The sequence below is a fragment of the Muntiacus reevesi genome, chromosome 14, assembly GCF_963930625.1.
Source record: "Muntiacus reevesi chromosome 14, mMunRee1.1, whole genome shotgun sequence".
Lineage (NCBI taxonomy): Eukaryota > Metazoa > Chordata > Mammalia > Artiodactyla > Cervidae > Muntiacus > Muntiacus reevesi.
Genome location: NC_089262.1, coordinates 46,443,823 through 46,463,379, shown reverse-complemented (window position 1 = coordinate 46,463,379; position 19,557 = coordinate 46,443,823). Strand labels below are relative to the sequence as shown.

Below are 19,557 nucleotides of genomic sequence, written 5' to 3'. Positions count from 1 at the left end.
CTTAAGTATTCATTACACCCCAAGTCATTTATTTTACTGAATATATTTTATTGTATTATGCTAGGTAATATAGAATAAAACAGTCTGTTTGTTAAAGTAGATGACAAGGTTCAACTTTACGCTTCAGTGCTAGTATACTTGTAAGTTTTAAAAGCTGTATTGTAATTTTATTTTACAGTTATGTTAAAATATCTCAAAAATCTATCCAATTAAAGATGGCCAACTAGACATATATGGATCTTATCATAGAAGGTTTGAACAATTATTCCTATAAAACAATGGCACACAATCATTTTAAAAGACACACTGTAAAAATTTTAAAGGTAATGAATATTTTATTTATATTTAGATGAAAGACAAAATATTTACAGTTATACAACTGTACTATGTTAGGGCAATTTGCTTTTAGAAACCTAAACTATTTAATAAAGTAAGTGTTCATTAAACTGTTTTCCTAAATTTACTATCAAGCAAAAGTTAAATCTATGTATTACTCTTTTCTGATTTAAAACATGAACATACCTGCCATCCATTCAATGAAGAGATTATAATTGCTCTTCTCACACGTAGCTCCCAACATCCTAATGATGTTTGGATGATTCAGATGGCTCATCATTCTTATCTCTTCTCTTAATGCTTCTACTACTTCTTCTTGCTCAGAAGATGTATTTCTGACATATGTCACCTGTTTCAATAAACATATTTATATAAAGTTCTGAGTCCTGATGAGTTTTCATTTACAATTTTCACTAACAATCTGATCTAAAATGGACAAACCCAAATTAGCTTATGTATCAATAGGAGATTGCATTTATTATGCTCATGGATGCAATGTAGATACTTTAAAAAAAAAAAAAAAACCAAGTCAGTCTTCTTAGATAATAAGACTCTATCTTAAGCAGCAAATTTGATAAAAGGCTGGGGTACAGCCACTCTTTCAAAACTGTCTGAAGACAGACTAAAAAATGAGAAAAGACCAATTGTAAGAACCAGCATGTCCTGAAAATGAAAACTTGACTTATCATATATTGATAAGCATGCTCATTACAGAGTAAACCACAGAAATCCCAAGGTGACACTGCACCAGTAACTTGGCTGAGGGGAGTATAAAACCATACCTCTAATAAATATAAAAAAGCACAAATAAGAAACACAACCTTTGTAAGGCCCATCTGGATACCGCATCTTATGGTAATCATGCTTCAGCTTTCAAATACACCCATGATGCTTTTGGTGCCCTGGCAACAACTACTTTTGAAATTTAGGTTTCTGAAAACTTAAAGAACTAAAATATACACACATGGGGATATATCCTTTGTTTTTTTAATTTTACTCATTTTTATAATTTTAATCATTTATAAGCACACTAGACATTTACCTGTTTAACAGCCATTAAAGTTCCAGTTCCCACATCTTGAGCCTGATAACAAGAAGAGAAGGCGCCAAGGCCTATCTGCTGACCTTTCAGCCATTCACTGTCTTCTCTATAAGGCTGTTTTGCTTTGGTATGTCCTGGTAGAGTCTCCGGTGTCTACATAATAAATGAAAGCAATCTTTTTACTGTCAAGAGTATAAGTCTGTGAAATTAGTCTAGCAAAATATTACTCTTGTTTAGTCTGGCTTCCCAAATCACCTATAAACTTGACTTCTGAATGGACAGTGTTGGTGACCAATGTCAAATGCATAAGTGATTCACCATTGTAGAATCAACCAGAAGCGCCTCTGAAATAGGCAACAAGTATTTCTGTTCAAGCAGTGACACAATTAATTAATTGCTGTACAATTAATTCTGTGTGAAAAATCTGCTTCTTATAGTTAACTCACATTAGAAGCCATATTTCTGAACTAGATTTATTTTATTGTATGGTCCAAGGAAACTCTTAACTGCTTAAAAGACTCCATACTTACATCTTGTTGAATAATGATGATATCTTCTCCATTTTCAACCTGTAGTTGAGGAACTATGGGGAGGGCATCCTGAGATGCTGACATTGCCATGGCAATCGCTAAAGCTTCTTCTTCTTCAGCTTCCATCTTTTCTTTGCACTTTTGATTATGATTCACATCATCTTTGTAGGTATCATCATTTTCATCTTTTTCAGGAGAGAGCACAGCAACTTCTGACTTAAAAGTTACTGTTGTGTCACTTGAAGGCATAGACGCTTCAAGAAGGTCCTCAATACTGGAATTGAGCTCTGTATTGACGTCTAATCTGCATTTCTCTTCTACTGGGGTGAACACTGTCTCGTCACTGGGTATAACAGCATTACTGCTATTGCTGCTACTGCCAAAACTGTCATCACATTTGGAACTACTGTTCAAATCAAGTGTCATACTATTTTTTGAGGCGTCTCCCTGTTTACTTGTATTACTTGGGGTAGGTCGAGATGGCTTTGGCCTGTGTATATTACTGGAGGGCAGGGGTCTTGACTGAGTGAAGACTGGGGAAAGTTTATCTGAGTCTTTGTTTTCAGAACAGTTTCTCTGGAACTGTAGAGAAAACTTGCGCTGTGTTTGAGGAGATGCAGAAGGCATTTTGCAGGGAACAAACCCCTGAGGTCTCTGCTTAGAGATATCTGTCCCAGTGCCAGGTGGTACAGATGGGGCTGATGAAGAAGGGGTTGACAAGGCTGGGAACATTAACTGAGAGTGAGGAGATATAGGAGAGGCGTTCAGACACTGACTGTGGGGTCTGCCCTTTGTTTGAACCATTGGCTTTGGTTGCTCCATTGTTGTTGAGCTAGGAAGTCCTACTGAAATGCTGGCCAGTCGGTCAGAAATGTCCTCTGAACTGGCACTCAATTTTGTAGCACACAATCCTTTTCCAGTTTTCTCTAAATGGTCCGTGCGTTCAAAGGAACTGTTGTCCATGGCTTCTGGATAGCTGTTAGGGGCAGATGCCTGCAAAAAGCGGTCATGTCGACCATCCAAAGTGTCTTCTATGCCCAGCTGAATGGCCTCAGCAATTTCCACCTCGTCTGCAATAGCCATCAAACGACGCCGCATCCTGGTAAAATGAGTGGAACTAGAAACATTCAGCATTTCTAACAGTTTTGAAAATACATGGGGTACTGCAGTAACCATTCTCGCAGAACTCAAATATATCCTTCGGGAGAGTTTACCAACCATTGAGTGGGAATTATCAATGGACTGCAAAGCAAAGGTCAGGAGGGACAGCAGCTTCTTATACCTGAAAGAAAAAGCACATTCAATTATGAAACAAGTTAAAATTACTGCAAACTATATAGAAATAAAGAAAATGGTACTAATTTACAGCTTTTGCATTAAAAAAAATTGCTTCAGTATAAAAGATCTATATATTTTAAATAGCCTAGACTTTAGGTGTTTGTCAATCAAATATTAAAGTATTAGTAACCTATATGTGCTCTGTAGTTTCTGAGTCTTCCATTAATCTAAAATGTGTCCTTCTTGGATAGGTATGAGTCGGGGTGGGATGGGTTAGGTAAGAAGAGGAAAAGAAATACATTTTCAGAAGAAAAATTACCTGACTTCAACAGGCTCAGCTTGTGAAATATCAGTACTGACAATATGAGGGTAAAATTCAGCAGGAAATTCCAACAGCAGTCTATCTATGAGACAAAGCCGGCCCAGGAGTTCTTGCCAGTTGTTGGATTCAGTTTGGTTTCCAAGAATACAATTTAAGACATAATCAACACCACCAATACCAATGGATCCTACAAAACGGAAAGCAAAAATAACTGAAAAATAGTGATATTAAAACCTAAAAACATGATCAAATTAAGTTTAATAAAAATATTCTGAATTAATTTCAAGAATTTATCTTTCAGATTAATTTTTAATGTTAGCTGACCAAGTCAATTTATAAAATTACTTCAAAATCCTGCAACTGCCATATTAGAGATGAGATTAGGCTAAGGAAAATTATAAAATATGCTATATTAATTTTAAGTGAAAAGTTATTACCAGCTTTAAGTATTTCTCTGCCAACTGCCAACTCTCCTGCTTGGCCTTTGCACAATTCCAATAGCGTTGATATAGACAGCTGACTTGTGCGACTAAAAATGAAAGGAAGCAACATCAGAGTTGAGTCTTGGATAAAATATATATTAAAAGGAGAGTAGTAATGTAACGCATGTGAAAAGGTGGGAAAAAATGTTTTTGAGGACTATCACTAAAACTGCATTACTGATGTCACTATAAGTCATAATATTTATTATTAGGTCTAATTTAATAAATTTTACCTTATCCTCTATGTTAAACACAGAATCTTCACTACTTACACAGCAAGTATTAATTTAAATATCAAACCATATAAAAGGCTTATTTTCATTATCATGTACTGTTAAAATAAGAAAAAAGATTCCGACATTTTGACTTCAGGATTTTCACTAAGAATTGTTAAATTAAAAACAAAATCTTTCCATCTAAAACTTTATATTCTTTTTACATAGCCAGATTGACTTCTAGATATCATAAAATCTCTTTACCATATTTCTTACAATGTTCAGTCATTCAAGTGACCAGACAAACAACCTAACTTTAGAATTTCAGAGTGGACAACAAAACAATTGCTATAAAAGCACTGAAATTCTCGGGGGGAGGGGGGGAGAACCCAAAACCTATGTACTATTAAGAAATGAAATTATTTTTCTAGGTATTTTACAAACATGTTAATTTTTCTCAGATATTTATAGTATTCTCTCTAAGCAACAAGAAAACCTCTAATTCTTACAACGTTCAGTCTTGTGCAGAGAGACAATGGAGGCGAAAGACAGACTTCAAGAGATGACAAGTCAAAGTTAAGTGCTTAAATTCTGAGACCCTCTATAGACTATGTCGTGTGATTTAGGGAGGAAGACAAAGTTAGCCTGGAAGAGCTCCAAAAGGAGGCAACTGCAGGGGCAAACTAAGGGAGTCAATGCTCCTAACCGCCTGGGATCTGCTGGGACACAAAGAGATTAGAACTGCCAAATGTGTTGACTGTGGCTATGCTTTATGTATGAAAAATGGGTCTTTTCCTCCCAGTTTACGGAAAGGGGAAAAGGAAGAGAAAGAACCAGTGGTCTAAGAAAAGCATAGCTTGTCATATTCCTTATCACCATACCTCATTTCTCTACTTTGTAATTTCATACCTCCAATTAGGGCTATTCTGTCCTTTGCTCATTTTTAAGGATATTGCAAGGATATATAGAATTATTGTTATTTGACATAAACTGTCACAGAGTAAAATTCCATCACAAAGAAAATAGTGAAATTTTTTTAATCTTTTTTTTCAGTCCTGATAATACAAACAATGTGTAATAATTTTATTGGCTTCTATCCTGTGTAACTCATTCTCTAAAATGAGATTATACCTCATATATCAGCTATTCTTATCAACTGGATTTCAGTTTTAAGAATATTACTTTAAAATAAAACAGAATCATAATAATGTGGAGGTCCATGCAGTTTGTTATCCTGTTTTTTACCTGCCATTAGTTCTTCTTTCCAGTCCTTAAGAGCTTTAAACGTTACATGTTAATTTCAAATATCACATTAGAAAACCATATTCAAGGCCTCATTTAATAAGCATGTATCCTTCACTCAGCAGGTGTGAGGCTCCGTGCTAGGCTTTTAGGACAAGAGGGTTTGAATCAGTTCATTAAAAGGGCCTTACCTATTGACGTCTGCACACTTGACTAGGATGGTGTCTACAACTGGCCGGAGAAGTCTCTGCAGTTTGATTCTTTCTGCCAGACTATGGCAAGGAGTATATACTAGCATGGCTCTCAACGTTTTCTGGGGGAAAAAGACTGAAGGTCAGTTTAACTACACTTAAAAAGCATCAGAGACAATGGCCTAATCTGAGACATTTTGAGAAATAAAATAATGATAGGAATAGATTATGACCCATAAATAAGAATCCATGAGTGAATACAAATAAGAAACTGAATAGGGAACTCTCAACTATTTTTGTAATTTTTAAATGTCTGAATTAATTTCAAAATAGTTATTTTAAAAAGAAAGTGAGAAAAGGAGCCAATCTGAAAGAGTATTGGAAGTGGAATGTCATGATGCCTACAAACAACTTTCAAATGGTTCAGCAAACAATTATCTATGGGGAGAGAGGAGAAGAGAAAACAAAGGAGGGCAAGAGGAAGCGGCCTCTGCCCCCACGGTGTCTGGCACGTAAGTAACTGCAGAGGAATCGAATACAGGTCATTCCGAGCCCCTATAGTCTAGGAGCTCACAAAGGCACTGGGACACCATCTGAACTGGGTAATAAACAACTGGAAAGTAAGGTGGTATACCAAACAGTCAAGTACGTCTGAAGCTTTATGCTGGAAAACAGTAAGAAGAAAGAAGTAAAAAGCTGAGCTGAGAACATGAGTCTTTATTCTACAGCATGCTGGTCTTTATTCTATAGTATTCTGTAGGATACTGGGTCCCTCGAGATGCTAACATGAAAAACAGACCATGGTAAGATAAATGTGGGAGATAATGCATCTTATGCCATGATTAGATTCCTAATGTATATTAACTTATGAAGGTTCCTAGAAGCCTTTCAGTGAACAGACCCATTTAACCTCATGTGACTCTGTCCTTACCAATTTTAACTGAACACACACTCTTTCTTCAGGGAACTTCTCATAACCCGTCCAGACTTCCACAGAATAAGCTTTAGGAAATGCTGTTGAAGAAACAGAAACCTCTAAAGGTTTCTGAGCTGGAGAATAAAGCGGCATTTAAGGAATAATGATGGCCACTATATTCAACTTTGCTACAATGCACTAGACATTATGGTTAGAGGTTTCTATTTCAAACCTGAGAGAAAGATATTTTCATTATTTTATAGGTGAAAAAGATAAAATTTAAGAGTCCTAAAGTTACACTGCCAGCACACTGGAGAATGGGAATTTGAATCAAGTTCTCTCTGATTTTGACCATACATCCAGGTGGCCTAGGCTAGTCCCAGTTTAACTAGCAAATTATTCAAGTATTCCAGTTGGGGTGATAAATCAGGAGTTCACTCCATTTGACTCCAAACTAATGTTCACAACCCTATGCCATACTGCTATTCAAAATGAAGATTTTACAGGCATAGTCGTCAGAGGATGGATTAGAAAAAGATTAAGGGTGGAAGTTTCCAGGTGGCGCTAGTGGCAAAGAACTGGCCTGCCAACGCAGGAGACATAAGAGACTCTGGTTCCATCCCTGGGGTGGGAAGATCCTCTGGAGGAAGGCACCGCAACCCACTCCAGTGTTCTTGCCTGGAGAATCCCATGGACAGAGGAGCAAAGAATCAGATGAGACTGAAGTGACTTAGCACGCATGGAAGAGTAGAAGCAGAGAGATGAATGAGTTTTCAAAAGATCAGGTAAGGATTATTCTAAAGCAGTGGTTCTGAACTGGGGGCATTTTCAACCCTCAGGAGACATTCAGCAATGCCTGGAGACACTGCTGGTTTTGACTGAGGAGAGGAGAGGGCTGCCACTGCCATGTAGTGGGTGAAGACCAGGAATGTTGCTAAACATCCTATGCTGCATAAGATGCCTGTCTCAATGTCAGTAAGTGTGGAGGTTGAGAAACTCTGTTCTAAAGATGTAAGTACTCATAATTTTAGCCTACAAAATTACAAACAGAACAGCCTCCTTGTCATTCTATCTCATCATGAAACACAGCTTCTAACAGATTAAACTAGAAAAACAACTCAGTAATTTATGTCACAATCCCCTTTTGTGACAAAGTTTCTGAATTTCCATACAATGTTTATTTAAAAATCAGCTCTTAATGTCTACTAATACCAATTTTTAAAAAAAAAAAACCAAAGGTAACTTTGGTTACTTTGCTACCCCATAAAATATTTTTGATTTGGTCATGTATAAGGTAAGGCAAATAAAGATATGAACAGCTAGCTATTGCTACTTTACAACAGCATATAAGAAAACTTAACCAGATTAAAAGAAGGAAAATCCAAGTGAAGATGCTAAATGGAAAATTGCAATTTCCTGGGATTATAAAATAAAAACAAAATTTGGATTTTCCAAAATCAAATTATGTAGTTTTACTGAATCTTAAAAATGGTAACTGCAAGCTGTCAAGAAGAAAAAAAAAAGAAAACAAACAACAACCCAAAGCAAACCCATACAGGTACAGTTAGAGAATAAAGCTACTTACTAAAGCAGCAACGTACACTTTGTAGACAGGGTCAGCACAGACCATTGACAAAACGTTGCAGCATGCCTCCACCACATCTCCTGAGATACTGGTCTGGGAAGACCCACTGGTGGCTCCAGCGCTTGGACTGCTTCCGCTACTGCTCCCAGAATTTCCAGTGCTCTCCCCATTTGCCAGTAGCAGAGCCCCACTAACGTCGTGGGAAAGACGTCTGAGAGCCATCTCTCTTACATTCCAGTTTCTAGAAAATAAGCAGCCAACGAGTTCCATTCCAAATACCTATAGTGAAACAGACAAAATGAATTCAATGTGAAGAAAAACTAAAGTGTTTTGCATTAAGTATGACTTTTGATTACTAAAGGAAAATTGGACATTTCTTAAATCTTCATCGTCCTATAAAATTTTCAAATGTGTCCATTAGGACATACTCACATTTAACTGGTCATTATCAAAAGTCCTTAACATTTATTTATTAGCTCAAGTAAAACTAAGAGTGAACACCATTAAGTAATCAGATAGATATATATGTATTTCTGTGCTGCTGTACCTAACACAAAACAAACTAAACATATCTGTGAACAACCCCAAATTCGTATCTGTGTTAACACAGTTTGCAGAGAAAAAAACTGAAGCAAGATTTTAAAAGACAAATCAAGAAAGGTGTAGGAGCAAGGTATTCAGGAAGTAACAGAATTTCTCTTACTTGGTTAAATAGAAAAACACATAATGGATAGAGCGGAAAAAATAAAAAGACTGAAAAACAACTGTGTTCAAATCAGCAAAGGATAATGAAAAATATGTATAATAAAGTGTATGTCATGATAGTAACCATTACCTCTTCTGCAGAGCCAGAGAGTCCCTAGAGAGAGGGTGCATGGCATTGACATTATGGACCAGTTAGCTAAAAGTAAACTTAATAGCTAAGATAACATCATATGAAAAACTTCTAACTATTAGAGACTGAATAAACATGATTTGGGGGAAACAAATTATGACAGTTTTTGTGTGTTCTGTTTTAGAGTGATAGTAAAGAAGACTAAATCAATTAGAATCTAGTGAATTTATTATATGCCTAGCACTGTTAAATGGGGCTTCCCTGGTGTCTCAGATGGTAAAGAATCTGCCTGCAATGTGGGAGACCTGGGTTCGATCCCTGGGTTGGGAAGATCCCCTGAAGGAGGGCATGGCAACCCACTCCAGTATTCTTGCCTGGAGAATCCCCATGGATGGAGGATCCTGGGGGACTGCAGTCCTTGGGGTTGCAGAGAGTCAGACACAACTAAGCGACGAAGCACAGCACTGTTAAATAGCATACCACTAGTCTTATGTCTTATATGATATTCCTCATAAAAAAACAAGAATATATAGCTTAGTCCAACCTACAGCTTAAGTAAAACAAACTAGACCACTGCCTTGAAAAAATGGCATCCAAGGCTCAGTATCAACCTGATAGTTTTCTTGAGGAATCATGAAGGGGCAGGTGAGAGGCCATGTTAAATACCATTAATGAATTAGATAAAATATTTATTAAGTTTGTAAATTTTATTAGAATCCTATTGGGTTGTTAACATGCTAAGAAAAGAGAATTCAAAAGCTTCAGGACTATAACGGTCACAAAAAGAAAAAGGAGATAAATTCTACTGATGTATATGTAAGTGCAATGAGTTAACCTGTGTCTGCTTAGAAATTTAATAGAGTTTACCAGATTGTCAACACTTTATTTCACTATAATCTACTGGAGATATTGTCTGGTTTTGGATTATACATTTTAAAAAATAATAGATTAAGCAGATAACAACAAAGAAAACCATTAGAATTCAACCAACCAACAGAAATTCTGATTTACTAAGGATGAGAAAGCATTTAAGCAAAAGAGAAGGTAAAGGGATGGAAACTACTCTTACAAATCAAAACGACTAATATATAAGGTAAATGCCACATATTTTTTCTTATTCATCCATTCAGCACGTATTAAGTACCTGACATATGCCATGAGAATACAAATTGGAGAAACTGAGTTTAAATGGTAACAGGTAAGAAAAATAACAAATTCTTGGCAGGAATGGGATTAAACACTGGAATAAGTTAGTATTAAATGGTTCTAGTGTCCATCCTTGAATAAGGATATTCACTTTTATGTCTCTTAGTTTAGAAAGATGTTTCTAGAGGTGGAAGGTGAGACTGCAAAGAATTTTTAAAGTTTCAGCTCTATTGTAAGTGGCATAGTATTAACGTGATGTGTGCGTGCATGCTCAGTTGCTCAGTCGTGTCCAGCTCTTTGTGACCCCATGGACTACAGGCTGTCAGGCTCCTCAGTCCATGGGATTTCCCCAGGCAAGAGAGAATACTGGAGTGGGTTGCCACTTCCTTCTCCAAGGGATCATCCCACCCAGGGACTGAAGCCGCCTCTCCTACACTGGCAGGCAAATTCCTTACCAATGAGCCACCTGGGAAGCCCCTGCATAGTATTAACACCAAAGGTCAAATTAAAATTTTCAGTAGAATACAAGTCATGATGGAGGCATGCAAAAGTACTTTCTTAAATTATAAACTGGGGAGACAACTACATTAACTAGCCTTAAATGGTTCTTTGAGAAATGAAGAACAAGAACTACTTGCCTGAATCCAAGGCTCAGCTAAATCTTTGTAAGAAGGAGGGATCTGCTGAGTCCCGTAATGAGTAAGGTTAAGATTGCTCTCCTGACTCCTCCGCTGGGATCCAGCCAAGGGATGCTGCTGGGTGGTCTGCTGCTGTGTAGCTCGCAGGGGAGAAGGGGAATCCACAGGGCTGGACAACTCGTGGCTGAATGAAAAGTGAACAGAGGTTGCTAAGAAGAATTAACAGATTTAAAGGACACTGTGAAAGCATTTTTATTCTTTATTAAACATACCCAAATCATTAACGCATAATTATTACCTGTAGAAATCGTGGGATCTCCACTTAGATCTACAAAGGGGACATATTAAAGGTTCTCTATTTCTTCTACATTCTTCTGCCCCTGAAAAATTGTAGGGAAAAAAACTTACAAAAATGTTTAATATTTACTATTTATGTAATAATTATTCATAATGGCTAGTATAGGGTTTATATATGGAAGGCGCCTCAAAACTTATATAATGGTTACCTAAAAGCAGGAAAACACAGCAGGCTAGATTATGCTGATGCTCATAATTTTTGCAAATGCTATTATGTAACAAGTATCTTATATATTGTTTTCCAAAACATTCTGCCCACTTGATAATCTGGTCATATCATGCAAACCCTGCTTCGATGTTACCTTCTCTGGAACGCCCTGCCCTTGCATTCTTCCACCCCTTTCCCTCCATGTGCACCCACCAGATCAGAACTGTTTCTAATTCTGCGCACGCCTTTCATTACCACGGGTCACACTTTATAACGTTTCTTTGCTCACACAGCTCATCTCCGAACAGATCTAAACTCTTTTTTTGTTGACAAGTTCACATAGGGCCTAAGTATACTTCGCCTCTCACCAGTCTTGCCAAAGGCCATGCTAAAATCCTAGCTAATACAGTTAGCGTGCAGAGTAACCGTGTTGACGAAGCACAGGGGAAAGCGCACGTACAAATCGACATGCAGTGGTGGTGCAGCTTGTTCCTGCAGCCATCTTCACACACTGTGAGACTTTCTTCATCAAGCATGCCCAACAAGCAAATGGGACACATCTGTTCCTCTTCATCTTTTATACTATAAGGAAGGGGACACAAAGGCATTAACTACCAAAGAATGTCAACAGAATTAAAGTCATATGCTAAAAACAATTTTGGCTTCTTCAGAGTATGAAAAAATTAGTTAGAAATTCTTGTTTAGGAGCGTCGTGTACATAAACTATTTGAGAAGTATTTCTGCTGTTGTTATAATTTACAGTAATTTTGAATGTGGTTTAACCTTTCCTTGCTATGAATATAATTCAATAAATAAACTAAATCTCAAGAGATACATGTATCACCCAAATTTTGTTACTGCACCTTTTGAATAAAGGAACTACCATAAGATCTATGTATAAATACACTATATGCCAACACTGTCAAGATTTCAATTATTGGAAGGACTGTGGAACTTATCTATTCCACATCCTTAAGTATGAAGGCCTATCTCAGACACTTTTGGTGAGTATATAATCTGATCCAACTTTCCTAGAAAAAAATCTAGGAACAACTGTTTTTTGGTCCTCTGAGGCATTTTATTTGTTTGTATTACATCCCTAGAAAAAGAATCCAAGTATTTTCCCTCCTGTGTGTTTTTGTCCTGCTTCTTCATGGTCCATGATGCCAGGTGGGGTTGTCAGTACAGTGAAACCAAGCTGACGGGACAGAAGCAGGTTATTCTGCCATTTTTCTAGATCTCTGAGGTGCACATCAAATCTGGGTCTGATCACTCCTCCCTTGTTTAGCCTGCCTGTGAGGTTCACAACAATTTTCGCAGCCCTGTGATCATCAATGCTTTCAAATTCGCCAATGTAACCATGCTTCATCATCCCTGTTAGAAACCTGATGATGACTTGGACGATGAGCACGGCCTAATAAGCATCTGGCGTTTGCCTCTCTTTTCAGCACTGTTGATGTTCTTAACAGCATCAGCCAGGACACTTGTGCACACCATTATGGCAACATGGAAAGACGATGGAAAGAGCTAGAAACAGCTATTTTTAATGCACATAATCTTTCAACTAGACTTCTAGGAATATATCATAAGGAAATAGAGAGACAAATAATAAAGATATATGTGTGAGAATGTTCATTATACTACGACTTTGCATAATGAAAAAAAATCAACCAAAGGAACATCAAAAGAAGGTTTAAAACAAAAAAAAAAAACGTACACCCAGGCACTATGAAGCCTGTGAAAAGGATCAGAGATACAGGATGACAAAGAAAACTATTTATAATATACTGTATGATGAAAAAATACAGGTAACATGACAATTCTAACTTGTATAGAATGGTTTCATTTATGGCAAAATTGTAACTTTATTATGTGTATTTTAATTATATGATAAATATAATTATATTGTATATAGCATTCCCATTATATACAAAGTAAGTATGATATCAGTAAGAAAAATATTAGCAACTCAACAGTAAAACAAGCAAAGAAGATAAAAAGGCAGCGGGCTTAAGAAAGACCAATAGCAAATAAACAGAAAAAGAGAAGTACAAAATACATATTATATTAATAAAGCTCTTATTTTATTTGTCTTTGGTGGGGTGGGATAATCTGACTGACAAAAATTAAATAGGTTGATAATGGCATAGGAAAACAGGCTCTCATATACACTACTGGTGGGAGTGAAAAAACTTACAATTTTTAGGAAAGAATTTGCTAGTATTTCTTAAGATACTAAACGTACATATCCACAACCTAAAAGAACCTGTTTTCTAGAATGCTTTCCTTCAGACATATTTCAAGTAAATAGAAAACTCACTGCATTTTTAATTAGGAAAAAAAAAATAGAGGTGTTATAAAGAATCCACCTCCAATGCAGGGGACACAAGAGACACAGGTTCAATCCCTGGGTCGGGAAGATCCCCTGAAGAAGGAAACGGCAATCCACTCCAGTATTCTTGCCTGGGAAGTCCCATGAACAGGAGCCTGACGGGCCACAGTCCATGGGGCCACAAAGAGTCAGAAATGACTGAGCACCTGAGCACAAATGTCCATTAATTATGGCAATAGCAAAATACATTGTGTTTTATCCATATAAGCTTCCATGACCATAGTAAGAAAGTAGTATATATTTTTGTACTGAGGAAAATGTTCTTGATATATGAAGTGAAAACATTTTTTTAAATTTAAAAAGCAAGTTGCAGATAAAATTATGTCACAACTTTATATTTGTTTAAAAATAATGAGAGAAGTATTGGGGGTAACACAGCCATGCCCCTTGCTGTCTGTGGCTACTTCAGCTACAGGGCAGAGCTGAATAGCTGTGACAGAGGCCAATAACCCTCAAAGCCCTAAGTATTTAAAGTATAAAAATGTTACCTGTTATAATACCACCAGTTAATAACCATTAAAATTTTTACTCATTTATTTAAGCACCTGTAATACCTTTTATATATATGAAAAATGGGTTCATGCATGACAGCATAATCTGGATTTTATTTCATACCATTCAATAGTCTTCAAAAGCATAATTTTAATGGCTGTATGAGATATTCATAATATGGGTATATCTTAACCATTCAGTTGCTGGATATTTAAATTGTTCCAAATTCTTCACCATAGTACTGTGAGAAACAGCCATATATGTAAGTCTTGTGCATTTTTCAGATTAAATTTTTTTTTCTTAAAAAAAAAACAGTAATACATTTACTAGATTAATGACTATAAATGTTTTAAAAAGTCACGTTACTTTTTTACAGAAAGTCTATATCACTTTATATACAGTAAAGCATATCTTATAAGAACTGAACTGTCTCATTACAATCTATTAATTCTGTAAATTAATCTGATATATATATATATATATATATAATATATATATTTTTAAAGAAGCATTTTCTTAGTTATTTGGTTGCCTGAACAATTTTCATATGTTTGTTAGCCCCTTGAAATTCTTTTGTGAAAATTCTTCTCATGCTCTTTGCCCACTTCTCTACTGGATCACAGGTTTCTATTGTTTTGGTGGTATGGTTTTGTTAACTATTTTTTTATATATTCAATCTGTCCCAATTCTGTTTTTCATTGTTTCTTATATACTATTTTTAAATTAATATAAACTGTGATAAGATCTCCAGATAGATTTTCTTTTTCTTGATTTTAGTCTTAAAATGTTTACTTTAGACATAAAATTTTGTGATTATATGAAACATTAACTTCTGACCTACACAGTATACTCTTAATAAGATTACAACTTCTTCAGTTTCCCCTCTTGGATACAATAAATCAAAAAAAAATTAAAAAAAAAAAAAAACCCGAATTATGGCCAGCACATATTTAGAGGGTGCTTTTTTCATCTTAGAGAAAGATACTTTCTATTGGCTACCTGGTTTTAAGCATTTATTATTTCTTTTCCAAAATAAAAAGCTATAGAAATGTCAATCAAAAGTAAAATGGCTCTAGAATAAGTTTGGGTAAGGAAGCTTGAGAAATAAAGCTAATTTTTTCCATTTATTTAGAAGAAATGAAGGCTAAGAGAAAGAGTCCTGAACCACAAGTCAGGACACTGAGGGTTCGGTTCTGCGTCTGTTCAAACGACCTGTTCTGGTTTTACTTATCTCTGAACCATGTCAACTTGGAAATCTCTAATGTCCCCCAAAATTCATAAAACTCTCATTATAAAATCAATCCATTTAATAAAAAATAAGAAAATTCAAACATTTACTTTTTCCATAGATTAAAAAAAAACACTTCTCTCTCAATTCTTTACTTCATCATGCTCTTGCCTGATATCATCACTTTCTATTCCTCAACAATACTTAAAAGATCGATGGAATGAAAATAACAACTTAATCACTTAGACCAGTGCTTCTCACACTGAAGTTCCTGAGAACACATAGGAGGTGCCCTTCTAAAAAAAGGAGTACTCCTTTCTGGAGTAATTTTTAAGAACCTCATTTTTTTCATTAAAACCAATAAAGAAATCTTGGAAAAGAAAGAAAACTGACATGACTTTTTATGATAATACTCTTAAGTTTTTCCACACCTGTCATATTGGTTTACAACTCAGATCTTTCAGGATTATGAGTTTAGTCTTATCAGCAATTAGGCAATGGAAAAGTTTGAGAAGCAACACAGATTCTAATTAATAACTATGATTAACGGGTATTGTAGCTCTTAATTACAAATGATTAGTCTCTTTGTTCAGAAGAGCCTACTTATGTTCTCACATGTAAAACAGGCTGTAATAAGGACTCCCTCAGGATTATCTATGAGAGAAGCAGTGATATCATGAAATTAAAAAATCCTATATTTGAAAGTAATTTTGGATAACCACCTTGCCTTGTACATAGTTTATAAAAGAATTACAGACATATTCTTTACACAATGCCTCAAGTTCATTATCTCCCAAAGTGATAAAAACCTACCTAATTAGACAACATAAAGGTGCTTAGCACAAAGTGATAATTGATGAACAATAGCCACTTACTTTATTTTTCTCATGAAATGGACATTTATTATATTCTGAATATTTAAGGTGCCATTTTCAACACTGTAGGCCTCAGGACAAAATATCCAAATATACTTTGATGACTGTTAATATTTTTTACCCGTGATTTTAACTTGAAAGCCAAGATTCAATAGTTAATGTCATTTTAGAGCAACTTAACAAGTATATATATATAAAGAAATTACCCCTAAAAGAGTAAAACTGGATTAATGCTGTTAATTCCTTGAAAAGTACTAACCTGTTTTCCGAACTAGATGCAGAAGTGCTAGATGATGACAATGTATGAGAATTCGACATGCGTGAAACAAACTTCTGGATGGTGTTACGAGATGGAGCTTTGATCCTTGAGCTACGCCTACTGTGATATTTCTGGAACAAACTCTCAACCTAACATTGAAAAAAGACAGCAACGTGACATTTGTGCCATAATGTACATATGATGAGTTCTATAGGTTTGGCTTTTATAAGCTTTTATAAGTTTTTCACAAAGCCAATTTAAGAGTTTCAAAAATAAGAATACATATAGTTTACTAAGAACAGTATTTTTATAGCAGGTCAGTGTTTACTTTTTTTCACTCTAGAAGAAAAAAACTAATTAGTAAATAGATTATAAGAGAACTATTTACAAACATCAAATAATCCTTACATACATTCACACCTCTGAAATGACTACTGTCTACTTAAATTTAAAGCTTATGGAAAAATTTCAACAATTGGTTGACAATTTTACTCCAAATCATGCATTTAAAAAATTACCTCAAAATTCTTTAAAGTTTTTCTCCATAACATTGGGTCTGAAGGTTCTAGCTGAAATACCCGGAGCATAACAAATAGCAGATGAATACAAAATGTTCCACGCCCACAGCTGCAGTTCTAAAGAGTTAAAAAAAACAAACCTCTACTTTAATAAATCCATGTTCCACTAGAACTCCTAGGTTGATCCCTTTAAAAATATTTCCAAGTTTATTATACTAAACTTTCTATTAATTTCTCATTATCTTTATATAATAAGATATATAAGGATATGCAAGAAAAGCCTACAGTTACCTCCATGAATTAATCTCTTATTTTTGATTTATTAAAAAGACCAGGGGCTTTCCTGGTGGCTCCGTGGTAAAGAATCAACCTGCCAATGCAGAAGACATGGGTTCGATCCCCGGTCCAGGAAGGTCCCATATCCCTCGGAGCAACTAAGCCTGTGCACCCCAACTACTGACCCTGTGTTCTAGAGCCCGGGAGCCACAGCTACTGAGGCCCGCACACCCTAGAGCCCATGCTCTGCAACAAGAGAAACCACCGCAATGAGAAGCCCGTGCACCACAAGGGAGAGAGCAGCCCCTGCTCGCCACAGCTAGAAAGAAGCCCCAGCAGCAACAAAGCCCCGGCACAGCCACAAATGAGCTATGAAGAGACCAAACCTGTATTCTGCAGTATATCAAATCATAGTAAAACCCGTTATAAACACATTAAAGTGTTTACAGTTCCCCAAATATAATTTGAATTCTCTTTAAATTGCAGAAGAGAATTAGATAACTAACTTAAATTTAAGAATGTCACAGTATATTGAGTTAGTACCAGATCCTAATAAAATGTAAAATGGTGGCAATTCCTACCTGAGGCCCGATAAACACCCGGTATTTATTGTCTGGGCTGTCTCCCCCAATCAGGAAGGAGTTGGGTCCTATCTGCTGCAGTAAGTACAGCCTGGCCCGCATCACTTTGTTCACACGGCGGTTTGTTTCCTCAGGGCTGTATGGTGAGAAGCCATCTGGTGAAGGGGCTCTTCGAGGTGGTGTGATTCTCCCGCTCTGAAACTTCACAATATTTTAAAAATTAGGTAAATTGCTCCTAAGAAATTTACTCCTCCATAAGAAAAAAAAAATGACCTAAAAAAGGTCACACCAAACCTTTTTTATATTTACCAAAAAAATGCCTCAATATATAATATGATGGGACAAAATATGTTTTGCAAATCCATTTGTCTGACATATTGCTATGAGTAAATTTCTAAAATCTGTCATCCCTATAATAATAAATCTTTGGCCAAGAGCGACAACCATATGGTAATTTTACAAATTGTAAGTATTTGACATCTTTGAAAAGTTTTATGTAAACCAAAATAAAAAGTATAGAAAATTTGCTTTCTAAACAGGTAAAATGACTTCTTTCTATTGATGAAAATTAAGCATCCAATTTCCTGGCTTCCACTTAAGGGATTACTAAATGTGCTTCCTGTGACTGGTCACTTACAAACAGCTCCGTGGAATTCTCCGTGGAGAAGGAGTGGTAAGTGACTCTTCCCAGGTCAAGACATCTCACTGGAGGCTGATGAAAACACTCCTGCAGTGAGGGTGATGTGTCCCACTCTCACTCCACTCCACTGATCCCCCTAGAACTTGGTCTTTTCATCACTGTCCAGTGGAAAGTCTACTTCTTTTTGATGCCAAGCTAAACAGTTAAAAGGTAAGAAAAGGAAGCAGTTGGAAGCCTCCAACAGGGCTGGTGGGAATGTAAAATGGTGTACCTGCTTTGTAAAACAATCGCACTTTGAAAAGCTTTGTAAAGCAATCCCACTCCTGTGAATATATCCAAGAAAAATGAAGCTATGTCCACACAAAAATGTGTACAGAACTGTTCCCAGTAGCATTGTGAAGCCAGAAGTGGAAACCAAATGCCCATCAACTAATGAGTGAATAAACAAAATATGTATATCCGTACAATAGAATATTATTCTACAATTAAAAGTGAGTGGAATACTGATACAAGCTATACCATGCATGAACCTTGAAAGCATGATGCTGAGAGCAAAAAGCCAGCCACAGAAGACTATACATATTATATGATCACATTTATAAAAAAGGTCCATGCAAATTGTATATAGTCAGGAAGTAGATTAGTGGTTGCCTAAGGCTGGGGAGAGACTGCTAATTAGTCTGGGGTTTCCTGTTGGAGTGATGAAAATATTTTAAAACTTATTGTAGTGATGGCTACAACTATGTAAATATATCAAAACTCAATGAATTGTACAATTAAATGAGTGAATTGTACTCTATATGAACTATATCTTAATAAAACCATTTTTTTTTGAATAGGCAATTACTAAAAAGTAAAACCCCAAACAAGTACACATGCACGTACTATTGGACTTGCTAAGTATTCACGCTATGGATATGCTCACTAGATGTGCAAAATGATGTATGCATAAAAAATATTTTTGCAAGACTGCTTTTAGTAATGAAAAGTTAAGAAGGAACATAAATGTCCATTAGTATGTAGTTCTAAGAAG

The 19,557-nt window shown here is 35.9% G+C and overlaps 1 protein-coding gene and 1 pseudogene across 2 annotated transcripts in view; both read right to left on the bottom strand.

The window, feature by feature from the left end:
- MAP3K1 (mitogen-activated protein kinase kinase kinase 1) overlaps nt 1-19,557 on the bottom strand; it is a 69,893-nt gene that overhangs the window by 6,435 nt on the left and 43,901 nt on the right. For both annotated transcript variants that reach the window (XM_065905404.1, XM_065905405.1), the window contains exons 4-16: nt 17,885-18,085; nt 17,028-17,144; nt 16,510-16,658; nt 11,724-11,845; nt 11,057-11,138; nt 10,759-10,942; nt 8,140-8,418; nt 5,639-5,760; nt 3,946-4,037; nt 3,506-3,695; nt 1,909-3,190; nt 1,379-1,531; nt 523-685 (exon numbers count right to left, since the gene is read on the bottom strand). In XM_065905404.1, coding sequence (XP_065761476.1) covers nt 523-685; nt 1,379-1,531; nt 1,909-3,190; nt 3,506-3,695; nt 3,946-4,037; nt 5,639-5,760; nt 8,140-8,418; nt 10,759-10,942; nt 11,057-11,138; nt 11,724-11,845; nt 16,510-16,658; nt 17,028-17,144; nt 17,885-18,085 — 3,136 coding nt within the window. The remainder of the gene's footprint in view (nt 1-522; nt 686-1,378; nt 1,532-1,908; nt 3,191-3,505; nt 3,696-3,945; nt 4,038-5,638; nt 5,761-8,139; nt 8,419-10,758; nt 10,943-11,056; nt 11,139-11,723; nt 11,846-16,509; nt 16,659-17,027; nt 17,145-17,884; nt 18,086-19,557) is intronic.
- LOC136146495 (small ribosomal subunit protein uS8-like) lies at nt 12,184-12,760 on the bottom strand (annotated as a pseudogene).